The sequence below is a fragment of the Syngnathus scovelli genome, chromosome 7, assembly GCF_024217435.2.
Source record: "Syngnathus scovelli strain Florida chromosome 7, RoL_Ssco_1.2, whole genome shotgun sequence".
Classification (NCBI taxonomy): domain Eukaryota; kingdom Metazoa; phylum Chordata; class Actinopteri; order Syngnathiformes; family Syngnathidae; genus Syngnathus; species Syngnathus scovelli.
In genome coordinates this window covers 10,046,528-10,072,753 of record NC_090853.1, presented here as the reverse complement: position 1 = coordinate 10,072,753, position 26,226 = coordinate 10,046,528, and the positions used below count along the sequence as shown (strand labels likewise).

Genomic DNA, 26,226 nt, shown 5'->3' with positions numbered 1-26,226 from the left:
CGGAGCAGAGAGGGAGTCCTCCGAAGCGCGAGTGTCTGATTTGAGATCAGCCAGATCACGATCAGACACCGGATTAGCGATGTCAAATCTGATCTGAGAGCAGCCGGATCACATAGCTGGTTTGCGATCAGATATCAAAACGCCTGTCCCAGCGAGAGACATTTATGAATGATTTTTCCAAGAACCACATAATATTGTACAATAATCATAGAACATGTGTTCTATAGTTAGTACTACGTGCACAAATCTACCAAATGGAAGAATAGACCATTCTTTGATCAGTCGAAAAAAAGGTTAATTGTATCTTTTCTGTTCATTTGGAATCAACATGTTTTCCAAAATGTAGCTGTTTCTCACAAAAGCCTGAGGAAAAAGAATGATGGCTTTGATATAAATATTTGCTGTAGTGATAACGCTAACATCTGAACAATGGTTCAGGCTTTTGATATAGCAAAATAATGTATAATAATGTATTTCCTGATGTATACAAGCCACCAGCAAGCCTGATTCACAAGATGGTCCGCAGTCATGGTTTCGCCTCGTTTAACAGTGACTATGATCCTCTCCATACATCCAAGATCTCTGTTGTACTTTGCCATGTTCACAATACACAACCTTCTGCCAACTACTACACATACTCCGCAACCACACATACACATGTAATGTAAAATGGCTAAACTGGATTAATCTGAAATTTAAAACAAAGCATCACTGCTACCTACTGGTGTTTGTGCATCAGCAAAGTTGTTTCTGAGCTTGAAATCGATGATGGAGAAGCATCAGAACCTCCCTCACCCATCCTCTGTTAAAAAATGTAAGTGAAGCGTATACTCGTCAATGGCAGTGAATGTTAAGAACTTTTTTTTTCTTTTGCAGTGATAGGAACTCAAACATAATATTGAAGTAATATTCATGTAATCAGTTCTCTTTTAGACCAAATTCATCCGTTTATTGGATTTTTTTCTCATCATGGTGTTGTTGAACTCCAGAGGTTGATAGAAAACTGGTTCCAGTGATTGCTTATGTGCCCCTCTAACTCATCCGAAAAAGTGCAACAATTGACTTATGAAAAAAAAAAATATCCCAGTTAGTGGCGGTGAACCCTAACTATGCACCTAGTGCAGGTCATTTGATTTCCAGTCACATGTGATTTAATTGAATATTGACCAGGGTGTCAACCAGATGACTTAGACGCTAGCGTAGTTTTCATAATTTTTAAGGTATTAATAAGACAATAGGTTTGGTTTCTGCAGTTCTTAGACACACCCTGCAGAACAAATTTTGCTCACATAAAATGGGTGTAGGCTAACTCTAAAGTATGTGCTTCAACACAACAAGCTAGTGTGAATCTTTGTCTCATTTCTGGAGTTCTGGATTTGAATCTCTTGTATGGAGTTTTTATATTCTCCCCATGGATATTCCCCCCCCCCCCCCTTTTTTTTTAGCTTTCCACAATCTAGCTGGCATGTTAGCTTGATGGAACTTTGTACATAATTTTGAATGTGAGCATTACATTTTGTTTGTCTATTTGTGCCCTGTGATTGATTCAGTGGCTCTAGGCTGCAGCTTGCTCGTGACCTTAATGAGGACAATGTACAATTAAAAAAAAAAAATCCTTTACCTATCAGTTGGCACCACATACTATATCCAACAACAAAGAACAGTGATTGTGTTGCATTGCAGTGCTTCATAATTAGCATGCTCAGAATTTATGTTGCAAGAAAATTGCTGAGACTATGCACCACAGTGGAAACAAGAAAGTCACCATTAGAGGCTACTGTGAAACCCACACAGGCACAGGGAGAACATGCAAACTCCACATAGGAAGGCCGAAGCCCAAATAAAACCCTGCTGAACTGTGAGGCGAACATGCGAACCAGTGCGCCACCGTGCTGCTGAGGCAATGACACAAAGGGCAAAAGTTCACCACTGGTGCTGTAAAAGTAACCAATTCCCATTCATGTCTGGACTTGTCCACTCCAGCAAATCATGCTATTATTTGGGCTAAGGTCATGATGCATTCCCCAATCTCATTAATTGTAAGATTCAAGTCGGTGGCGCACTGGGTAGCACGTCCGCCTCACAGTTAGGAGGGTGCGGGTTCGATTCCACCTCCGGCCCTCCCTGTGTGGAGTTTGCATGTTCTCCCCGGGCCCGCGTGGGTTTTCTCCGGGCACTCCGGTTTCCTCCCACATTCCAAAAACATGCTTGGTAGGCCGATTGAAGACTCCAAATTGTCCCTAGGTGTGAGTGTGAGTGAGATTGGTTGTCTGTCTCTGTGTGCCCTGCGATTGGCTGGCAACCAGTCCAGGGTGTCCCCCGTCTACTGCCCGATAACGGCTGGGATAGGCTCCAGCACGCCCGCGACCCCCGTGGGGACTAAGCGGTTCAGAAAATGGATGGATGGATGGAAGTTATTTGATTGAGGGTTGCAATAAATCTGTTATATTAAAGTGGATGTTTTTCAATACCTGTACAGGCTAGGTCAAGTAAAGGATTATTTTGAACACCTCCTGTACTAATTAGAAGAAGAAAAAAAGGTGTATCTGCTCTAAATTTCATAAAAATGTGCAAATGCCATCCATGAAGGCATAAGGCATAATTCAAACACAGAACCTCAAAAATGGGAGGCAGATGTGCTCCTGTGTTGCCCAACACAAACAAAGCCTTTAATAAGTTAATCTATTTTTTCACACTGCACATTATTTAGCTAAATGCATACTTCCCATTTCAATTATTCTAAGTTTACTTTACAGTTGTTGAGCTTTGCATTTTATTATCCTTAAACCTGTTTCTATTTTGGTGCAGGAATACAAACCACCATAAACTACATATTTTTATCATAGCAAATCACATTTCAGCATTATTACATTTGTAAGAGCATTTTCATTTAGTCAACTCTTGACACGCGGTTCATTTGCAGTTTGTACACCAAAAGTGGCTGTCAAAGTGCTCTAACGTGTGAAACGTTCAGAGGAGATACAGACTTGTGTTTTGTCTCCATCTGCTGGAACATTACCATAATTGATGAAACGTAATTTACTCGGTGTTTCCCTTTTCTATTTTTGTTTCTTTGGTTTGATTTCTTTTACTATTTAGTGTTTATCTGTACCCTGCCAGTAATAATGCTTTTTTATTTCCCCTTGCATTAAAATACAGTAAAAAAAAAATCTAATGGATCGATATCATCCATTCAGTTAATTTAGTTTTGATTGTCTGCTCCATAGCTTGATGCATTTGCTAAAATCTATTCAATATGTATTCAAATAATGAGGTACACTACGTATGATTGACTTCATCGCTTCTTCTGTGCGCTGTGTCACTGTCACTTTAAGGAACTTGCGCTTTTGACAAATGACTGCAGCGTCCATGTGATACCAAGCAAACCCCGGCTCTGGGATATTTGTCATGAAGTCTGATTTCATGAGCCAACCAGAGTTCATGTTGGGTGGGATGACATTCATGTGATCTTGACATCCATGTGATTTTACTTCCAAATGCACAGCAGCAAAGAAGGTACATTTCAGAGGTGCAGCTGACTTCATTGCGTGAGTGTCCCTTCACCTCCTCTCTTACTTCAATGCGGCAGATGTGAGATGAACGCACCTTGTTGGGGTGACAGATTATGGGAATTTTGTTTTGTATCGCAAGACATGACCATGCCGCTTTATTATTTTAAGCCAACACAATGATTCTCCGGTGAGTGGTGTGATACAAATAATTATTGTTTTTTTTTTTTTTTTTGTAATTTAATTACTAGATATGTTTGAGGTTTCTTGAGGTTCTCTTATATGGAAGTGCTGATGTCACTTTCTGTACCGGAATTGTCCTAATTCAAATGCTGTTGAATGCAGTCTTTCACTGTGCCAATCTATTTGATGAGGATTTCATGCCAAAGTTACGCTACGTGCGCATCTTGCAGCGATTTAGCATTTCATTCATATCAGGACTTCCGGGAAGCATTTTTTTAACCAAATAAAAAAACTGCTTTTGTTATTCTAAATTCAGAAAGCACACATGCTTATGTCTATTAGCTTTTCGAGGGCTTTAAATTGTTTAAACGATTAAATGAAACTATACTTCCGGAACAATCGGCGACATGATTTGTACTTGAGGGTGAAACTCTTGGTGTCATAACAGACTGTGTACATGCATTTAACCAGTAAAACACATTTTGTTTAGGAAATTGAATTCACTATGCTAAGGAGTGATTTGAAACAAATCTTGACTAGCAGATTCATATAGTAACACGAACTACATCCTATTTAGTTTTTGGAAATCCTTTAGTTACACAAATGCGCATGCGCTCAACATCATCCATTAGTGTCACTGACCTGAAAAATAAAATAAGATAAAATGAAATAGGACAAAGCGCTCGTGTTAAACTGACTATAATTCGTGCCTGAAGAATAGTTATTTTCTAGGTGTGCATTATTTCTGATCAAACGTCTATAAAAATTTTACAATTTGGGTTTTGTTTTCAGCGTGTCTTCCGGACGACACGGAAGTCAGTGGGGTTGTACCATCTTGCATGATGTCTACTCTTGACCAGGCTAATTCATTTTTATTCTTAGAACATTGCCTTGGAAGGAGGCGCTATTGTAATTGCAGGAAAACACCATGCCCACTCATGATTGGTGTTGTTACAACGAGTATTTCCTGGAATACGTCCTGGTGTAAAATTGACAACTATTTCAGGGAACCTTTATCGGTGCGCATTGGCCAGACTCAAGTGAGTGCTAATGAGATAGCCGGATAACGCTCCAGTCCTTGCAACATAACACCCACCGGCACATTGAAAAAGAGAACCTCTTCGCTCAGTTTTTATTCCAAATTTCTTCTCTGCATCTTGCTATGTGGTATACTACTCATGGCCATTTTATTATAAAGATTTGATGCCTTTTTAAACTCAAGAGACAGGTGTTTTCATGGAAGTAACGGGGTTCTTGTGTCGCAGCCCGAATGGAGTATTCTTACGCGAAGACCAGAACATAGTCCCATGAAAGTGCTTCTGTGCTGGGACGCATAGCAGCAACAGCAGCGAGATGGAAAACTGTCTACGCCCGTGGTAAGATAAAATCATATTATACATTAGAAAATGTGCAAATATTATTGTAGCGACTCTTTGCAATCTTTTAGGGATGTCAATGTTACTCTGATTCATCTCTATGGACAAGGAGTCATTGCAAGCGAAGTTGAGCGTTTGGTCTCGGTCCTTTAAACGTGTTAGTATTTATGTCCAATTAGGTTCAGTTGAGTTTATTATGGCCAGTGCAGGCTGCCCCACCCACACAGAAAAAACATAACCAACATCTTGGATCCCACTGCTGCTGAACGAGAGATATCTTTCTTTTTCGTTTCTCTCTCTCTCTCTCTCTCTCGCTCTCTCTCTCGCTCTCTCTTTCTCTCTCACTCTCTCTTTCTCTCTCACTCTCGCTCTCTCTCGCTCTCTCTCGCTCTCTCTCTCGCTCTCTCTCGCTCTCTCTCGCTCTAAGGGTCAGTGTGGAGAATGTTTTGATTTTTCAGTGTTGATTCATTTAAAAAAAAACACTAATAATTTCAATAACATGCAAAAATAGAAGTTCCATCACATCAACCTAGATATTTTAAATATATATAATCATAGATCTAGTAATCTGTAATTATTTTACATGGGGGTCACACCTCATTGTGCAGGATGCTGCCAAGTCTCGCCACTATCTTTCTGCTATGGATACCTGATCACAAATTTGCTGGATCAATGACTACAGTGTCACAAATGCAAATGCAATGTACGTAAAGTGCTTCAAAATGCATGTTTTCAACCAGGCCATTGCATTCTATTAGTTCACCACTCGATGGCAAACAAATTATCCACACTGTCTCTTTAATATAGCTTTCTCTTTTTGCGGGCATTTCCTTCCCATTTTACTCCCGTTTATCAGTGTTCTTTGAAGAATTGAAGGGTTTGAGGGTTTTTTTTTTTTCCCCCCCAATGCATTTCATTGAGCCTCAATTATATGGAATTTTTTGCTATTCGCTACTTGCCAGCCTGGTTCCTATCCCTCGCGAACAGTGTCATTCTGGTAAGACACATATTTGTGAAAGAGCAGGAGAAAACACAAGCCTCATTATAATTACAAGTACACTAATAGATTATATGTAGAGTTGCCTTTTGTGTGAAAGAGCAGGAGAAAACACAAGCCTCATTATAATTACAAGTACACTAATAGATTATATGTAGAGTTGCCTTTCGTGTGACATCTTGTATGCCCCTTGGGAAGGTAGCATGAATCAGTGATGTTAATTCCTTTAGTAAAGCCTTCAACTGAATACAAGCGGCAAATGGTAATAGATCATCCAACAGATGGACCTGGTCATCTGTTCCTTCTCGCATTACTTCCAAACTGTACCTTTTAATCAATACAGACTCCGAACAATATGCATCCTTCCAGTAAGAGACCTCATTTGATCTTTTGTTTTTGTCACTGCTCCTATTTTGAAAAAATGATTTTATTCCAGAAAAACTCAATGTAATAAAGCCCAAGCAAAGCATTTGAAATAACTTGGTTGGAAAGAAAATTAGAAATGATTTGTTCTCTATTGATTAAGACATTGAAGGAGTACTTCAACAATTTCAAATTATACAGAGGATTGAATATATTAGGCAACGGAGTGCAAGAAAGTTGCTGGCTATATTGTACATATAGCACTGTAGAAACAATCCTTGTCATTTTATACTAGTATTAAGTATTTATTTGACTAACAAACATCCTAAATATTTACCTCAATTTCATCTCTTTTTGTTTTTGTTTAAGGTTGCCTCGGGTAAATGTACATCACGACTACTTTGGCCTGAGGTCCTACCAGGTCTCCCCTTTGACATCGCTTGGTGATGTGAAGCAGCTTCTCTATGAAGACACAAACCTGCCTGTCAGAGAGCAGCGACTCATTCACAATGGAAAAGCGGTACGTTATACCTTGTCAGACGTATCGGCCAATCAAAAATATCAGTTTATATCACATGGACTTACACGCACGCACGCACACACACACACACACACACACACACACACACACACACACACACACGCACACACACACACACACACACACACACACACACACACACACACACACACACACACACACACACACACACACACACACACAAAGCTGCTTTTATCCATTACCCAAAGTAACATGAAACTTTGAATGGGCCTGCTCAGCAACACTTTAACATCATCGATGCAAAACATCCTGAAGCAGGTAAAGTCAGGCCTAAAAAAATGAAAGCCTGCCAAAATTGCACCTCACAGTCAAAGATAACATGTAACAGAAAAGCGCATTTGGACATCAGACGAACTCACGTGATCACCTTGACTGTAGCTTTTTTCTACACCAAAACACCACCAAGTCCAACCAACATGCTGTAATCCTTTTGCGAACCTTTTAGCCCCTAAAATGCAGCTCTTACACTTCTGTGGCTTATCCGGCATGCTGCTAAAGCATCCAGTTCAAGTGGCATTTTCTAGGTTTGATCACATGACATTTGCAATGTGAGCCAGAGGGCACTCTGATTTCATTTTCAGTCAACGGTATGGAGCAGTGCAAGATAAAATCTCAGCGATCTGAGATGGATTAAATCAAATTTTTATTAATCCCTTATATAACTTTTTAGTGAATGTTTTTGTTCGTTCAAATATTTGTCGCCATTAAACAGTGATGACCACTTTATTTTCGTTTTCAATTAAAAAGGAACTTCTCCTCCCATTCTATATGCGGAGTTCATTTTTTTACCCTCTTGGAAAACATCCTATAACAAAGTTAATTTTGAGTTCTACTCTGTAGTTTTTTCACATTGTACGAGTAAAAGAGCACACCCATGAAAATAGAGAACTGATCTCTCTTTCTGTGACTGGAGATAAACACAATTAGCAGAAGACATTCCAGTTTCAAGGTCCTGTTATGTAATTCTGAGATACGCATCTAAGCCATTAAGAGTTAATTAACTATGGAGAAACAACCAAGTGGAGGCTCTAACATTTGTTGGGAATGTATAGCGAAATAATTGATATTTATCTATATTTTGACACCTAAACATAGAGAACAAGAACCTGTGGTGGGTTTTGGTTCTCTTGGTGTGTCAGTGAACATGACTGGGAGCTGACCTCGCATTGACTGAAAGAACCAGGTGGTGGCCGCGGCTCTGCCGCTCCCCTGATCTCATACGCAAAAATTAGCTGCAGGCCACAGCTACATACTACAAATACTGCATAGCACAAGTTCATGAACCTGCACTTTACACAAGAATTGTACAGTCACTTACCATATCGTATGAGTAGAACATAAATGTTAAAAACATTACTTATAATTTATTACATTGTGTTGAATTATTAGCTTGTTGGTAGTGGCAATCAAAACTGTTCATTACTGTTTTTGTGAAGTGTGAATTTCTGATACGGCTCTTACGGAAGATCTCTTTACATGTTGAGGATTGTGAGTACAACGCTGTGTGAAATGAAAGGTCCTTATTCTGTGCTGTGTCATGAGTTGATTCAGTGTGAGTCTTCCTCCACCAAAGGCAAATCAGTGTTTTGATGTTTTTTTCTTCGCTTGCAGAAATGAGTTGATTCAGAGTGTGCGTCTTCTTCTACCAAAGTCAAATCAATGTTTTGATGTTTTTTTTCTTTGCTTGCAGATATAAGACTATGCTACTGTTATACAACCACCACAGTGCCAACGTGCAATCTAAATAAACATTTATTGCTCGATCATCCTTCCGAGGGAGTGAGTGGGCTGATTGATGACTGTACTCTCTGTGGTGTGGCCATGATCAGGATGATGACTGAGAGGTTTTTGTGTGCACTACATGGTTGGCCACTCACTTAATACTGTACGTGTAAGAACTGCTGAGCACAGTGGGTCACACTTTCACCTTGCAAAGATCATAATAGCACCATCAGTGCCAACATTCATGTTGCATAATTTTAAGCGAGGTGTTTACTAGCGCTCATAAAGATGATCAGTTCTGGATTTCATGTGTGGTTTGATGAGAGGAATTGGTAATAAAACAATAAGTGGCATTGCACATGTGTGTACCAACATTGTGTGTTTCTACAATGAAGTGCCTTTTTATTTAATATTTTGCTGGTTGAAACCCATCCCGTTTAATTATTATATTTTTACTTGTCATTGTTTGTTTTTTCGTAGCTGGATGATAGCATGCCGATTGGTACTTTGGTGCCCACAGGAAGACCTGAGGTATCTTTCACACTGGAGGGAAGAGGCCTCCGAGGTGGAGGTAACGCTAAACTGCCTACATGATCGTGAAGTCTTCCACTTCTGTAGTGAATGGTGACGTTTACCCAGTTTTTGTTTGACAGGGAGATTTGGCCAAACGGCACCACCACTGGTTGAATTTCTCAAAGATATTCTGAGGCGGTACCCTGAAGGTGGACAGATTCTGAAAGTAAGTGATCAAACACATTTACTTTAAAACCATAAGGAAACCCTATTTTTTAAAAACGTAACACCTCAATGTCATACTTAAAAGGAGCTGATTCAAAATGCTGAGGATGCTGGAGCCACCGAAGTCAAGTTCATGTATGATGAGACAGAGTATGGAGTGGAGTCACTGTGGTCACCTGACATGGCTGAGTATCAAGGTTAGTTCTTAGCTGTCAGACTGGCCTGATAATCACTGAGGCGCTACTCTAACAACAAGACTAGCCTTGTGTGTTTTTCTGCTGTTAAGCATCATTGAGCACCTGGTCTCAAGCTGATCCGTTGCTCTTACCTCCATGTGACCTGAGAGATTTATTACAGAAGCAGTTCACCTTTAAATTCTTGACCCACAATACAGTACAGTACAGTACAATACTATATAATATCAAAGCAATATGAGTGGTTGCAGGAGCTTGTCCTACCTTTCATTTGTTTGGATTGCAAAATATTGTCTGGACTTCACCAGCCTCTACATCTTCACTATGCTCAATTTGATTACATGGAAGTAAGATATGGTGCATATACTACCTATTCTCTTCTCACATTCCTCTGTGTGAGTTCAATCGCCAAACTTACAATTTGAGAGGAATGTTTTCTCCAGAAAGATAGGTCCTTCTTTTTAAGTTACAGTTATTGGAGAGGTATTATCTTAATATTTTGGTGCCATGGGTTTCCAGGTACGGCGTTGTATGTCTACAATGATGCTGTGTTCACTGCGGAGGACTGGAATGGGATTCAGGAGATAGCCAGGAGCAGGAAGAGAGATGATCCGCTGAAAGTTGGGCGATTTGGGATTGGATTCAACTCTGTCTACCATATTTCAGGTTGTCCCTTGGGGAAAAGAAGTCTTTATTTCTATCTTATTCCTGCCCAGTGATTACTACTTAGTAGTAAATGAATACAGGCTGAATTACTGTACCCACAATCTCTTCTCATACTCAACAGTTGCTGTAATATACACCGCAATGTACTTATGTTAGCCCTCTCTTTTTGTGTAGATGTCCCCAGTATATTCAGCGGAGATCAGATTGCCATGCTGGATCCTCACCAGACCCTATTTGGAGTGAACGAGTCAGGCCAGTGTTGGAACTTAAAGACGGACGTTAAGGAGATCTCGGAATTGTCGGACCAGTTCGCCCCATTTATCGGGATATTTGGGAGCTGTGAGAAGACCATTAAGAATGGCTGCTTCCCTGGAACACTCTTCCGCTTCCCACTGCGCACAAAACCCTCCCAGCTCAGCGGCAACCTTTACAACAAAGAAAAAGTTCTGGAACTTTATGAGTCATTCAAAGCTGATGCAGATACAGTGTTGCTTTTCCTGAAGTGCGTTCAAAAGATCTCTTTGCATGTGCGTGAATCTGATGGTACAGAGCGTATGTTGTTTCAAGTTACAGCTCAAGAAAATACTGATGATAAATGTGAAAGAACAAAGTCGCTCAAGACTCTGGCCGAGGCAGTTGATAGCTACAGCAACCATGTTCCCAGTTCCACCGTTACCTGTGTCACTTACCAGCTCAGTTTAGAGACTCAGGATAAAACCAAAAAAGACTCCAGGAGGATGAAGTGGCTTGTGTGTAATGGAGTTGGTGGGAGAGGAATGTGTGCTGAGTTGGACTCTCTTGCAGATGACTTAAAGTTCATGCCTACCATCGGCATCGCTCTGCCTCTATCATTGATGGACAGAGAAGATGAAGGGGCCACCTCTGGTTTCTCAGGACGAGCATTTTGCTTCCTTCCCCTTCCCCCAGGTGAGGAGGGTGAGACAGGACTTCCCGTACATGTCAGCGGGTTCTTTGGCCTCACAGATAACCGGAGGAGTATCAAGTGGCGGGATGTGGACCAGTGGAGGGATCCAGCTGCCTTATGGAATGAGCTACTTATAATCACTGTCATCCCTCAGGCTTATTTCATTCTCATCACTGAGGTTATCAAAAGGGTACAGACCAAAATGGACCAAGACTTTCCATTATGCCCGAGAAAGACCTATGTGGCCTGGCCAGATCCAAATCGGGTCAAATCCAGGTGGAAACTCATCCTACAGCCCCTGTTTCATGAGCTTCTACAGCACCATGTCTTCTTTTCCCTCAGTGAAAGCTGGGTCAGCTTCGACCAAGCTGTGTTTTCCGAGCTCGACCTAGACAAAGACATTTCACAGACAGTCATTAACTACCTCCAAAGCTCAGGGATGCAGGTAGTGCAGGTGCCTACTGCAGTGGATTCAATCTTGGTGGCTTATGGCACACTCGAGTCCACAGAAGTGAAAAAGATTACGCCACTCTTGCTACGGCAGTTTGTCAGGAAGTTCAAACACAAAGGACCCTTAGAGGAAAAGCTGCTGCTTCTGGAATTTGTACTTAGTGACGGCAATTACAGTGACCTAATAGGACTGGAGCTCCTGCCCCTTCAAGATGGAACAGTTACTGCATTTTCATCTTCTGTCACTGAAAAGGATTCTGTTTACATTACATCTGCCGAGTACCCCAGGTAACGACTTTGTAAAATTACTACAACAGTACTACATCAGATGAGTAGTAATCTACACATACCTTGCCTTAGAAGGGGGGGCCCTTTTACATTTTTTAAGTTAACAGCTTTTTTTCTGGGTTGCTAGTCAAAGTTTGACTTACCAGCAAGCCTTAGTTATACCATCCCTCAAGTTAAGTGAAAAAAAATGAAATAAAAATAAGGTATTTTAATGCCATCATAATGCCCTCACATGTGGGAGAGCCATCGTCACAGATCACTTTCATCCATTTGTTGAATTGGACAAGCAATCACACCAGGATTTTTAAAATATTTACATTATTTTTTTTAATATATCTTTTTTTCAATCTCAATTACGTGCATCAAATTCATGTTTCTTGCGAAAATATAATAATTACAAATTGTCTTCCTTCATATCAACACTGAGATAATGCAATAATGTTTGTTCACCAACAACACTGGTGTCTGACTAAAACAGAGATTAAAAAAGGAGTTTATAGTCAAAGGAAACATGTCACAGCAACAGTGACTTTGTGAGACCTCAAATTATGAAAGAACAAAAACAAGATTGGGGAAAAAACTTTTTGTTGCGAAACAATTTATTTGCAGAGGGTGATCAAGGTACAAATTGAACTCCATTAGCTCTTAAGCTATGGTGGATATAATTTTCGTTTTTAACCAAGTAACATGTCGTTGTGAATTAATAATATAACATTAATCTTGACTTTATCATCAGGTGTCTGTACCCAGGACTTGAGGGTCGGTTCATTCTGGAAAGTATTAAACCTTCAGTAATGGAGAGACTAAAGGAAGCCGCCAAAAGCAGAGGTAATATGATGTTGATTTTATTCATGAAAAACTTCCATTACTGATTTTTTTTTTTTGCAACACGGTGACAGGAAATTCTGTTTTCCTCATTTCTCATACAAATACAATACAGTATACAGTAGAATAATTAATTTCATACTTCCAAAATTTGTCACTACAGTTCAGCGGTATCTTTGGGGGTGCTCAGGTACGTAGGTATTTAAGATGTGTGAAACACTGACCTTTTTACTACTAACACAAACTAATGCATGTCTGGAAAGGAGCTCCAACTAAACTTTGAAGTTTCTATAGAGAATAAAACCAAGTACTGTGCTCAAATTCCGTAGTCGATCATTTTACACAAATACCCCCCTAAGAAAACACTAACACATTTCTGCATTTTGGACGACGAATTATTGAAACTAATAAATGGCTTGTTTGGAATGTGTCAAATTATTTCCGTTTTAGTTGATATATTTTATATATTATTACAGATTTCTTAAATTTGTTAACTGTTTTTCTTTGTACTTTAAACAGGAAGACCCTGTACTCAGCTACAAATGTTGAACCCTGACCGCTCAGCAAGACTCATCAAAGAGATTCTATCAACAACTTGGCCAAACAGAGACTTTATTTCCGAATGGGAACCTGGAAACCAAGAGCTGAAGCATCCAACGGTTTCTTGGTTAAAGATGGTTTGGAAGCATCTCTACATACATTTTGCCGATGACCTAAGTACCTTTGACAATATGCCTTTGATTCCGTTTGTGCCACTGGAGGAATGCATGGAAAAAGTTCAGCTTTTACGCCTCAAAACTCCATCACCCATTATTTTCGTCGATGAAAATGAAACTCCATTCTCTGAATGCCTTCTTGAAGTTATGGAAAAGCTTGGCGCTGTGGTCATGAAAAAGCAGGATTCATGTTTGCAGCATCCCCAACTCAAAAATTACATCCATCCCTGCTCTCCTGCATTGTTGCTGCGAATTATGGATAGATTGTCAATGCAGCGTTTAGTTAGCCAAGTGTCATCATTTTCTGTCCTAGAGAGGATTACTCTCAGAAACTTCCTATCTGGATTGTCTGATGTCACAGAAAAGGAAAAGCACACGCTGCTTGAGCTTTCCATCTTTGAAAGAGTCGGAGCCTGTGCAGAAGGTGCTTCAGCTTTTACATCGCTGAGAGGGGCCAGAGCCTTGCATCACAGAGCAAAGTACCCACCAGATGTAAAGTTATCTCAGTGCCTGGTGGGCTCCCGTGATGAGGAGTCCATTCGCCTCATCAAAAAACTAAAAGTTGTACAGGTGAAAACAACTGATTGTTTGAAAATGATCATCCATGATATTCAAAGTGGATTCTACACACCAGATGAGATAACCCAAATCATGCTTTGGGCACTTAAACATTTGGCCTTCCTTAAGAATGAAAACTCATCTGTCATCGGATGGCTTTCTGCTCTTAAATTTATTGAACTGCCTTGTGGAAGGTTAGTGTCAGCGTCTGAAGTTTTTGATCCGGATCTGGAAATTCTGCAGAATTTGTTTTACAAGGAAGGTGAAACCAGGTTTCCCACTAGTACATTTACCTCATCTCCTGATATTCTCCATTCACTCCGACAGTTGGGGCTAAGAAATGAAGTACAACTCAGTGAAAAAGATGTTCTACAAGTGGCAAAGAAAATAGCTGATTTACAAACTCATCCGGATCCTGAGTGGGAGTTCATATTAAAAAAGGCAAGAACACTTCTGCAAATTCTCAACAAACAAACCAAACTGGTCAAATCAACAGATACTCAGGCATCTTTGTTAAAACTAAAGTGGGTACCTGTCTGCAAAGAAAGGCCTCCTAACTACCCCAAGTCCCTTGCTTGGGTTGGAGACAATCTCAACATCAGCTCTCTGTCTGAGATGTGTAACATATCTCATGCTGTGCTTGTGGGATCTTCAGTTCCCTTGGTAGAACACACATCAGCTGGGATGAAGAAAGCACTGAAACTGACTGTAGAGCCACAGGTGGATCAGGTATTGCAGCACCTTAAAGCAGTGAATGACTGGCATAAATCTCAATCATTCACCACAGAAGATTGGTATCAGTTCCAGCAGATCCTGTTTGAGATATATGGCTTCATGCAAGCTCATCTTGAGATTGCTAGAGAAGCAATGGCATCATTGACTTTTGATTGGGTGTGGACTGGGAAGACATTCTCACTTCCTGGCCAAACAGTGTTAAAACCCCTGCCCAATTTAGACCTACAGCCATACCTGTACTCCCTTCCCAAAACAATGAGGAAGTTTCACAAGCTTTTCAAGTTTTGTGGTTCACTTGAAGAGGTTTGTCCAAACCACGTGCTAAAAGTAATAGCCACCATCCAAAAAAGGAGTGAAGGTGAGATTACCAAAGAGGAAAGCAAACACGATGTTCTGCTCTTGATCAACATTCTGAGGTGGCTTTACAACAATCAAATACATGTGGACACTAACATGCACGTTCCCATTCTTAATTACAAGAATCCAAGCAAATTAGCAATGAAGCCCATTCATGAATGTACTTACTGCGACATCAAAGTAGACGATTTGAATGACCTACTCGAAGATGCATCAGAGCCGATAATATTGGTCCATGATGACATCCCTATGAAAACTGCGGAATGGCTAAAAGTGCCATGTTTGAGCACAAGGCTGATAAATCCAGAGAATCTTGGTTTTGAGCAATCAGGTCAACGTGAACCTCTCACAGTTCGAATAAAGAACATATTGGAGGAATATCCGTCTGTAGCAGACATTTTTAAAGAGCTTCTTCAGAATGCAGATGATGCAAGTGCAACAGAATGTAGTTTTCTTATTGACATGAGAAAAAACACGGACATTCGAGAGAATCTCCTCGATCCCGGCATGATAGTGTGCCATGGACCGTCCTTGTGGTCTTTCAACAACTCAATTTTCACAGATACAGACTTTCTGAACATCACGAGGTTAGGTGGATCAGTGAAGCGATGTGAGGCAGACAAAGTTGGCAAATTTGGCTTGGGCTTCAACTCGGTTTATCACGTCAGTGACATCCCCATTATATTGAGCAGAGAGTTCATGATCATGTTCGACCCAAATATCAATCACATCAGCAAGCACATCAGGGACAAGTCTAATCCTGGGATCAAGATCAACTGGAGCAAACAACAGCGACGTTTAAGGAAATTCCCAAACCAGTTCAAGCCTTTCATCAATGTCTTCAATTGCCAACTTCCTCTTGCCCAAGATTTACCATATAAATACAATGGAACTTTATTCAGACTCCCATTCAGAACCGAGCAGGAGGCCTCAGTGAGTGAAATTAGTAGCTTGTACTACAACACTACTGATATCTACTCCCTTGTTGACGAGTTCAGTATATGTGGCCATCGGTTCATTCTGTTCACTCAACATGTTGGCTGTATGGTCCTAAAATACCTGAAATATGAAGAACCAAATCCCGCTGGAGCTCAAGATGTCGTTACCATAAACAAAAGCGTGTGGTCATCCAAAGCTTCGTATGGACCTCTGAGTATCCTGAAATCCGCAGCTAAGGTAATGAAGAAAGTAGTAAGCACCAATAGAGTACCCTCCGATATTCCCAAATCTGGCTGCATCATTCGTGTCGTAGTGGAAGAGTTTCATAATGTCTTCAAACGTATTGTCGATCTCCACTCCCCATTATTCAGAGGCTCAGAGGAAGATCCAAACCAGTACTTTGAATTGGCTGCAAAAGGGATTCAGACAAGAAGATTAACAGATGAGATGCCCCAGAAGGCGGTTGAGGTCACCAACTGGCTTATTTGCTCATGCATGGATGGAACTGAGGCACTCAAATTTTCACTCAGCGATAGTGGGAAAAGGCTTGGACTTGTGCCCTGTGGAGGGGTGGCTGTTCTACTTACAGAAGAGGAGAACAGGAAGTGGACTGTTAGATCAAACGCCATCCCAATCGGAGAGGTGTTCTGCTACTTACCTCTCAGAATAAAAACAGGCCTACCAGTCCATATTAATGGTTGCTTTGCTGTGACTTCCAACCGCAAAGAGATATGGAAGACAGACACAAAGGGAAGATGGAATTCTGTCTTCATGAGACATGTCATTGTTCAGGCCTATTTGGCGGCACTCACAATGCTTCGTCTGATGGCTGAAAGTGGGGAGCTTCTTGACTACAACTATTACGCAACATGGCCTGATCCAAGTCAGGTTCATGATGACTTCACATTGATCAGTCAAGGGGTCTACCAAGAAATAGCCAAAGGAGGTGATGGCGAGCAGGCAAAGTTCTTTTCTGATGGAACATGCTGGGTGTCAATAAAACATGTCAGATTCCTTGATGATGCCCTCCTCTGTAAGCCAGACATTGGTCCTGCCGCTTTCAAGATTTTCTTAAAATATCTAAAAAAGAGTGGCTCCCAAAACCTTTGCGCTGTTGAACTACCTGAATGGGTGAAGGAGGGATTTGATGATGCTGGATGTAAGAGAACCTTGATGGAAAACACCTTGACAGAGAAGCAGTTCTTCGCAGATGTCTTTTTGCCTCACGTTGAGGAAATTGATAAAGATCTTCGAAATCCCTTAATGCTGTATGTCTTGAATGAGAAAATGGAAGAATTTGCATCAATTCTCAGGGTAACTCCTTGCATCCCCTGCTCTAGTCCCAACAAGGAATTAGTTTTACCCTCCCGACTCATTCACCCAGAAGGAAGAGTTGCCAAACTCTACAACACCGATGACGGAAGATTTCCTGCTGGAACTACTAAAAACTACCTAAATCCGGTATGCTTAGTCAAGCTTCTGCAGTTGGGCATGGTGAAGGATGATTTGTCATGGGAAGATTTGATTGAACGTGCGGAATCAGTTGATTCTTTGAATGAAAGTGATCACGCAGCCGCGTGCTTTCGCAGCAGTGTGATTCTCAGCCTCATTGATGAGAAACTGAAGATGAGAGACCAAGGATCACCTGAGCTGCTAGAAAAGCTACGGGACATCAAGTTCCTCCCGTTCCTAACCAGACCTGCAGGGTTCTCACTACCATGGCATGGTAATAGCTTTCCCCCAACAACCATGTTCTCTGCAAGAGAGATCTTCACAACTGAGCATCAGGAAATAGTGTGTCTGATGAAGGTAGTTTTGAATGAGAACTCACCTTCTTTCAAAGGTTGTGGTGCAATGTCACTGGCTGTGAAAGACTGCCTTGGTCTAATAAAGAAGCCCTCAGTTGAACTAGTGATCAGTCAACTCAAGAAACTATCTCAGGCATTTGATGGTGTTACACTCTATCAAGAAAACATAACAAATGCCTGTTACAAGTATCTACATGAGGAGATGCTTCAAAGTGACAAAGCAAAAGAGAAATTAACTGTGGAGCTAAAAACATTTAACTCTATTTTGGTAGAGAACACATATGTAAATCCCTCCATAGTTGCATTCCACCTAAATTTTGATGCAGCTCCACACCTTTACCAGCTTCCTAACAAATACAGAAACAGCTGTCGTGAGCTCTTTGAAAATGTTGGCGTGCAGCCCAGCTTTGCAGTTGATGACTTTTCATCAGTACTTGAAACAATGACGCAAGAACGCGGGCAAAGAGCTCTCACTGAAGAAAACTTCCAGCTGTGCCGCAGAATTATTAGTGAGGGGATATGGAGCTTGATACGTGATAAAAGTCAAGAATTCTGCCAAGCAAATTATGGTGCCATTCTTTTACCAGACTCTAATCTGACACTCCAGCCATCGAAATCACTGTGCTACAATGACTGTCCGTGGATCAAAGTCCGAGACTGCTCTGTCAAGTACTGTCATGGAGATATTCCAAGAGAGGTTGCTGTGAAACTAGGAGCAGTCCCAAAACGTCACAAAGCCTTGGAGAGGTATGCATCAAATGTTTGTTTCACAGCACCTGGAAGTGAGTTTGGACAAAAGGAAAAGCTTACAAGTCGAATCAAAAGCATCCTGGATGCTTATCCATCGGAGAAAGAGATGCTGAAAGAGCTGCTTCAAAATGCAGATGATGCCAAAGCTACTGAAATCTACTTTGTCTTTGACCCCAGAACACATCCCACTGAGAGAATATTTGATGATAAATGGATTCCAATGCAAGGTCCTGCACTTTGTGTGTACAACAATCAGCCTTTCACTGAGGATGATATCAGAGGAATACAAAACCTTGGAAGAGGAACAAAAGAGGCAAATCCAGGAAAAACTGGCCAGTACGGCATCGGATTCAATTCTGTCTATCACATCACTGATTGTCCCTCATTCATCTCAAACAATGACATTCTGTGTATATTTGATCCACATGCACAGTATGCACCTGGGGCAACTTCCGTGAGTCCTGGAAGAATGTTCAGAGACTTGGACTCTGACTTCCGATCTCAGTTTTCGGATGTGCTTAATCTATATTTGGGAGCACATTTTAAATTAGAACGCAGCACAATGTTCAGATTCCCCATTCGCTCTACACAAATGGCAAAGAGATCAGAGATCAGCTCCATCCCAGCGTCAGACAGAATGGTGCAAAACCTCCTAGAAAAGCTAAAAAATGATGGCGCAGAGCTTCTTATGTTCCTTAACCACATGGAGAAAATATCCATCTGTGAAGTTAACAATGCAACAGGAGAATTAAATGTACTCTACTCTGTAATTGCTAAAATAACAGATAGTGATCGCTTAAAACGAAAGCAATTCCATGCCTCTGTCATTGACAGTGTGACCAAAAAGAAGCAGTTAACTGCTATTCCAGTCCAACAGATAACCTACACATTGGACATAGAGGACACAGAAGGTAATTTGACCACGTGGATGGTCTGCAATCGTTCTGGTTTCCCAAACATTGAACTTGTCTCAAAAAGTGTGATATCAGCTCACAAGAATGAAGACATAACTCTATTTCCGCGTGGAGGAGTCGCTGCATGCGTTAGCCACAACTACAAAAAACCCCACAGAGCCTTCTGCTTTCTGCCACTTTCACTCGAAACTGGCCTCCCCTTTCATGTCAACGGACATTTTGCCTTGGACTCTGCCCGACGGAACCTGTGGAGAGATGACAATGGAGTTGGGGTGAGAAGTGACTGGAATAATAACTTGATGATGTCGCTGATAGCACCCGCTTGTGTGGAACTGTTGATTCAGATCAAACGACGATGCTTCCCGGGTCCCGATCCAACTCTGACTGTGCTTCACGCAACTCCCCTTCATGTTGTAAAAGATATCTTGAAAAAGTTTTTGTATTTCTTCCCAGTGAACAAAATTGACATCCAGCCTGATTGGTACTGCCTGGTCAAAGCCGTGTATAGCTGTATCCACATGGACCTGAAGCGCCTTCTCCCCGTAGTCAGAGCACCACAAATGGACAATTCCGACATGCACTCTGTCATTTACATCTCATGGGCGAACACATCCACTGCTAGCAAGAATCGAGCCTTCTTTGACAATCTGCTTCAAGATGAACTCCAGAACCTGAAAAACACCGAGTACAATCTCACCTCCAGAAAGTCTGTGGCGGAAAATGTTTACAGGCTGAAAACCTTGCTTCTAGATATAGGTTTCAACTTGGTTCACGGTTGTGATGAGACTGCACACCTCTACTTGTGTTTGGAAGATGCAGGAATAGCAGTGAGTTATGTCACACCGGCAGAAGTCCGCAACTTTCTTCATACTTTCTCATCCCCAGACACTTCTTGTCATGTTGGAAAACTCCCTTGCCGCCTTCAACAGTCAAACTACAAACATCTTCATAATTTGAAGCTTATTGTTGACTACTGCTTCAGAGATGTTGATGTGGAGGGAGCCATAATTGAAGGCCTACCTCTTTTGCTCACAATGGACAATATTCTTCAAGTGTTTGATTCCAAGAGACAGAAATTTCTAACATCACACCATGAACTGATCCCATCCAGAAAGGAGATGTTCATGAACACAATGCATCTCAAATACAACATCACCTTGTTGAAAGCGAATCTAGCAAAGATATTTGACATCAGCAGCTTTGGTGACCTCCTGGGATCCGTTATTCCAAGAGAGTATCGGACAAAGATTCCTGTTAGGTGGCGAGATACATTTGGTAGTGAATCCTGGCTTAAGGGTGTATGGAACTTCATCAGTGAGAATGTGGCTGTCAAGGAGGATGAAGAGGATGTCAAACCAAGTTTTGACACGGTACTTGACATCCTGAAAGAGTGGGCGTTGCTACCTGGCATCAAATTCATGGCAAGAGACAAGCTAATTGTGCCTGAGTATGACATGCTTTTACCCCTGAGTTTAATGAGCATAGCCATATTTCCACATGGCCAAAATGACAAAATATTCCACACCCTAATGAAAGCTGGCTGCATTCAACTTGCTGTGAACAAAATTTGTGTCAAAGAAAATCCAATCATGCCTTTTCTGTCGCACCATACAGCAAATGTCGAAAATCCATCAAGTGTTCTGAAATCTCTTGAGTACATGATTCAGACATCTGCATTCAAGGCAGGAAGCCTGACTGATAAGGACTTTGAGACTCTTCTGTTGTATTTCACTTGCAACCTAGCGAGCCTCACGCAACAAGATGCACAGAGCCTGAAACTCCTCCCATGCTTTAAAGCGGTTAGTGGAAGGTACATCAGCATTTCAAATTATGGGTCCACTTACGTGCTTGCGAAGAACATCCCTACTGCAGACATCGAGAAGTGGGCCCACACAGCCACATTTGCATTTCTTGCCGACAACCCACAATTGAGAGAGATGTACACTTTTCTTGGCTGCGTGCCAATTGATGACATACAAATCTATCTTCATCATCTCCTGCCAAAGTTTGAAAGTCTTTCCTACAACGCCAAAGCTGAACACATTGTCTATTTAAAGGATAGACTATTGTCAATGGAAGAGTCTTGTGAGATGAAGGACCAGTTGTTTGACAAATTGGAAGGGCTGACATTCATCTATGACTACTCAAACAGACTCAGGTCAGTCAATTTTTTCTTTGACGCAACAGTGAAAGTGTTTGAAATGATGCTTCCTTCAAAGTCATTCATACCAAATGATTTCTTCAGGAAAGTTGAGCAATTGTCAAAACCCAAGAATGCCTCATTTTCGCTCACTCCCTGGATAACATTCCTGAGAAAAATTGGTTTGAAGCATGAAGTATCCCAGCAGCAAATTCTTCAGTTTGCAAAAGAGGTCAGCATCAAATCACAAACAGAGAATTGGACCAAAGACAAAGTGCAAAACATCATCGATGTTCTCCTGAATCATATTTTCAAAGACAGGGTGGACCTCTTTCAAGGTACTTTTCTAAAAGAGCTCTCTATGATACCCTTCCTTTGTCCCGAGAGAGCCCCCAAAGAATTGATAAAGCTTCATTCACAATACCAAGAAATGAGTGGAACACTTCCTCTCATTCGCTTCAGTGGGTCTCAAGTCAATCCCAAATTCAAGCAAACAGATGTCATTCACTTACTCTGGACAGCTTGCCCAATTTTGCCTGAAAAAGCTACCCCTTCAAGCATAACAGAGCAAGAGGGAAGCACACTAACTGGACAAGAGCAACTTGACCAAGTGCTAGCCATGTTAGGTGTCAACTTGGACCCACCAGTGGAAAAAGTCATTAGCAACTGCAAGAATGTCTGTAACATATCCAATCCAGATGATGACATGGTAAAAACAAGGAACAAAGTTTTGAGGTCCACATACGAGTTTTTAAATGCAGATAAAAGAGATTTCCGCTACCAGCTTCGCGGGGTGGCTTTTGTCATGGTGGAGGATGGTTTTAAGCTACTCAAACCCGAAGAAGTTGTGATTAATTTGGACAATGAATCTGACTTTAAGCCCTACTTATACAAATTACCACTGGACCTCGGCACCTTTCATCAACTGTTTAAACTTCTCGGCACGGAGGATGTTGTATCAACCAAACAATATGTTGAGGTGCTGTGTCGCATCTATAAAAGTTCTGAAGGCAAGCACCTTGACCCGAATGAAATGAGAACTGTGAAAAGAGCTGTGTCCGGATTGTTCAAGGCTCTTCATAATGAGCCCGTAGAAATGCGGAAAGATCTGGAAAGTCTGAGAGATTTGATCTTCTATCTTCCGAGTCATGATGGAAGATTAGCCAAATCTAATAGTTTGGTCTATGATGATGCCCCACATTACAAAAGCAGAATTCAGGGTAACGTTGGCGTTCAGATGCTTGTGGATCTGAGCCAGTGCTATCTGGGTAAAGATCACACTTTCCATACAAAGTTAATCATGCTCCTTCCTCAGAATCTAAGGCCAAGACTGCTAAGTAGCATTCTTGAAGAGCAACTGGATGAAGATTCCCCCAAAATGTGCCAGTTCGGAGCCCTGTGTTCACTTCAAGGTCGCCTCCAGTTGTTGCTCTCCTCTGAGCAATTCATCACAGGACTGATCCGAATAATGAAGCACGAGAATGACAATGCATACCTTGTGAATGAGGAAAAAGCCATACGGCTCTGCAAAGCACTTTGCGAAGGCCTGAAAGTATCTTGTTTTGAGAAACTCCAAACAACGTTAAGAGTAAAAGGATGTAGCCCTATCCCACATAGCCGCAGTGAAACCCTTGCCTTCCTCAAGAGGTACGGCACGGCTGTCATTCACCTCTATATCCAACATTCAGACAGCAAAGACATTAATTTTCTCTTAGCTCTGGCCATGACACTGAAATCTGCCACAGACAATTTGATCTCGGACACCTCTTACCTAATTGCCATGTTGGGCTGCAATGACATCTACAGAATCACAGAGAAGCTAGACAACCTTGGTGTAAAGTATGACTCCACAGAGCCTTCTAAACTTGAGCTCCCCCTCCCTGGAACACCGATTCCTGCTGAGATACATCACACCCTCCTCATGGACCCAATGAATGTTTTCTACCCTGGAGAATATGTGGGTTACCTTGTTGACTCGGAAGGAGGAGATATATATGGGTCTTATCATCCCACATACACGTATGCGATTATCGTTCAGGAAGTAGAACGAGAAGAGGAAAATATAACTGTCCTAGGGAAGTGTTTCCAGATTGACATTGGTTACAGCGAGTACAAAGTGGTAAGTTCTCTTGACTTGTACAAATTCTCAAGACAAGATGAAAGTGCCAACATGCGGGAAAGCAGTGCTCCATCAACCCCCACAAGTCCAGATAGTCGCACCTCAGGCCAGCAAATGACCCATCCTCTTTTTGCGAGCAGAGACAACCAGAGACCTCCCACACAAAAACAGTCCCCCAAAAAGATCAAGCTTAATGCTCTGCCAGAGATTCTGAAAGAAGTCACCTCAGTCGTTGAGCAAGCTTGGAAACTTCCCGAAACTGAGAGAAAGAAAATCCTGCGCCGATTGTATCTAAAGTGGCACCCGGACAAAAATGCGGAGAATTTGGACATTGCGACAGAAGTCTTTAAGCATTTGCAGAATGAGATCAATAGAATGGAAAAGCAATCTTTGGCCGACCAGCAGAATACAGACAGAGCATCCAGGAGACCGTTCTCATCATCATCCTCCGCTCGCTTCCAGTCAGAGAAGTTCTCCTTCCAAAGGTTTTATTCATCATGGAACCAGGAAGCAACAAGTCACAAGCCCGATAGGCAACAATCCAGAGGAGGTTACACGAGCTATGCTGGTTCACACTCGCATAGCCACCGCTTTTTTGTGCCACCGACTTTTAAGACGGTCGGAAATCCTGTGGAGGCTCGCAGGTGGTTGAGACAAGCCCGAGCCAACTATTCTGCGGCTCGCAATGACCTCCACAAAAATGCCAATGAGTGGGTCTGCTTTAAATGCTACCTGGCCACAAAGCTCGCCCTCATTGCCGCAGACTACGCGGTCCGAGGAAAGTCTGACAAGGACGTGAAGCCAACGGCCCTGGCACAAAAAGTGGAGGAATACAACGCTCACTTGTCGGGACTTGCCAGCGATGTTCAGATCCTGGAAGGCTATGGCGTGGACAGTCTGCGAACTCGCTACCCTGATCTTCTGCCCTTTCCACAGATTCCCAATGACAGATTCACGTCAGAAGTAGCTTTGAGAGTGATGGAATGTACCGCGAGGATTATCATAAAGCTTGAAAACTTTGTCCAGCAAAAAATCTAAAGTGTTATTACTGGTGCACTGATGATGATGAATGTGTGCAATATGGAGGTGTCTTGCTGGCAGCTTACGGTTACCTATGCACTTGGGACTCAGTGTGAATATATGCGCGGCTCTCATTACAGATCAGGCTGCCACAGCACACATTTGCTGTTATAAATGTGCATATACTATATATACTGTACATATGATTGCCTCAGCAATATGTTTTGTTTACCAAAATACCTGATGTTGAGTTTTTCTTAATGCTGCTTTTTACTTGATATTTTTTTACACAATAATATTGATCTATTTTATTGCCACAGAATCAGGAATGTAAAAGATGTGCTCATACTGAAAAAAATACAGGTCATCTCTAAGTATTAAATATTGTAAAGTAATGTCTTATGTCTGTTATACTTCTTTTTGTATGTGTACGTTTGTTTTGTTTCATTTATGCAGAAGTTGTACATTTTATGCAATTGCAGTTTTTTTTTAATGGATGAACCACTTTTTAAAAATATATTTATGTTCTTGCATTTGTCTCATAATCTAGGAAGAATTCACTGTGAAATGAATTGATCTTTTTTGTCTTTTTGTTGGTTCATTCTGCTGCAGCAATGTCAAATACAGCAAGTGTTGGATTAAGATTTTGTGACTATCAGTCATCTTTACATGCTTAAAAAAACCTACAGCTTGTGCAGTTGCTTGTACGATCCATAAAAAGATTTCTGTCGCTAACAAATTTACTGAAAATTGTAGTTTTACCTTGATTCTTAAGTTCAATATGGGTCCAGTTATAACATCTAAGATTCCGTACTCACCTTCTTAGGAAAGAGAGAACATTTTTTAATAGAAATGATTATTCACTCAAAAAACACACTGGGAATATCTTTTAAAATTGTAGGCTATTGTCATCTGACTGTTATTACCTGAAGCCCAAGATGACTCAGCAGTTTAGTCCAGTGCTTCTCAATTAATTTCTGATGTGTTCTAAAAAAATTACCATGTTTAGTAAGGTTTGGTTTTTGAAAATGGCTGTGTATAGTAAGGATTTTATTCTAAAAATAACCTAGTATAGTAAGGCTTGAGTGGCAGTGTCACACTGGTTAGCATGTCTGCCTCACAGTTAGGAGGGTGCGGGTTCGATTCCACCTCTTGCCCTCCCTGTGTGGAGTTTGCATGTTCTCCCTGTGCCCGCGTGAATTATCTCTGAGCACTCCGGTTTCCTCCCACATCCCAAAAACATGCTTGGTAGGCTGATTGAGCACTCCAAATTGCCCCTAGGTGCGAGTGCGAGTGCGAATGGTTGTTCATCTCTGTGTGCCCTGCGAGTGGGTGGCAACCAGTTCAGGGTGTCCCCCGCCTACTGCCCGAT

The 26,226-nt window shown here is 41.4% G+C and overlaps 1 protein-coding gene across 4 annotated transcripts; it reads left to right on the top strand.

Annotated features, from left to right (window-relative positions):
- The first annotated feature begins 3,380 nt into the window (after nucleotides 1-3,380).
- On the top strand, nucleotides 3,381-25,496 carry sacs (sacsin molecular chaperone). 4 transcript variants are annotated; one of them, XM_049725222.2, is made up of 11 exons: nucleotides 3,381-3,548; nucleotides 4,958-5,068; nucleotides 6,798-6,948; nucleotides 9,193-9,283; nucleotides 9,366-9,451; nucleotides 9,536-9,647; nucleotides 10,164-10,310; nucleotides 10,485-11,973; nucleotides 12,710-12,801; nucleotides 12,962-12,988; nucleotides 13,318-25,496. In XM_049725222.2, exons 2-11 carry the CDS (start codon nucleotides 5,046-5,048, stop codon nucleotides 24,870-24,872), a joined length of 13,773 nt encoding a protein of 4,590 aa, XP_049581179.1. In that variant the 5' UTR covers nucleotides 3,381-3,548; nucleotides 4,958-5,045; the 3' UTR covers nucleotides 24,873-25,496. The 4 variants fall into 4 exon arrangements, with proteins under 4 accessions (XP_049581179.1, XP_049581182.1, XP_049581181.1 ...); XM_049725224.1 differs by lacking the exon at nucleotides 3,381-3,548 and adding an exon at nucleotides 3,559-3,699; XM_049725223.2 differs by lacking the exon at nucleotides 3,381-3,548 and adding an exon at nucleotides 3,749-4,732.
- Nucleotides 25,497-26,226: the final 730 nt, after the last annotated feature.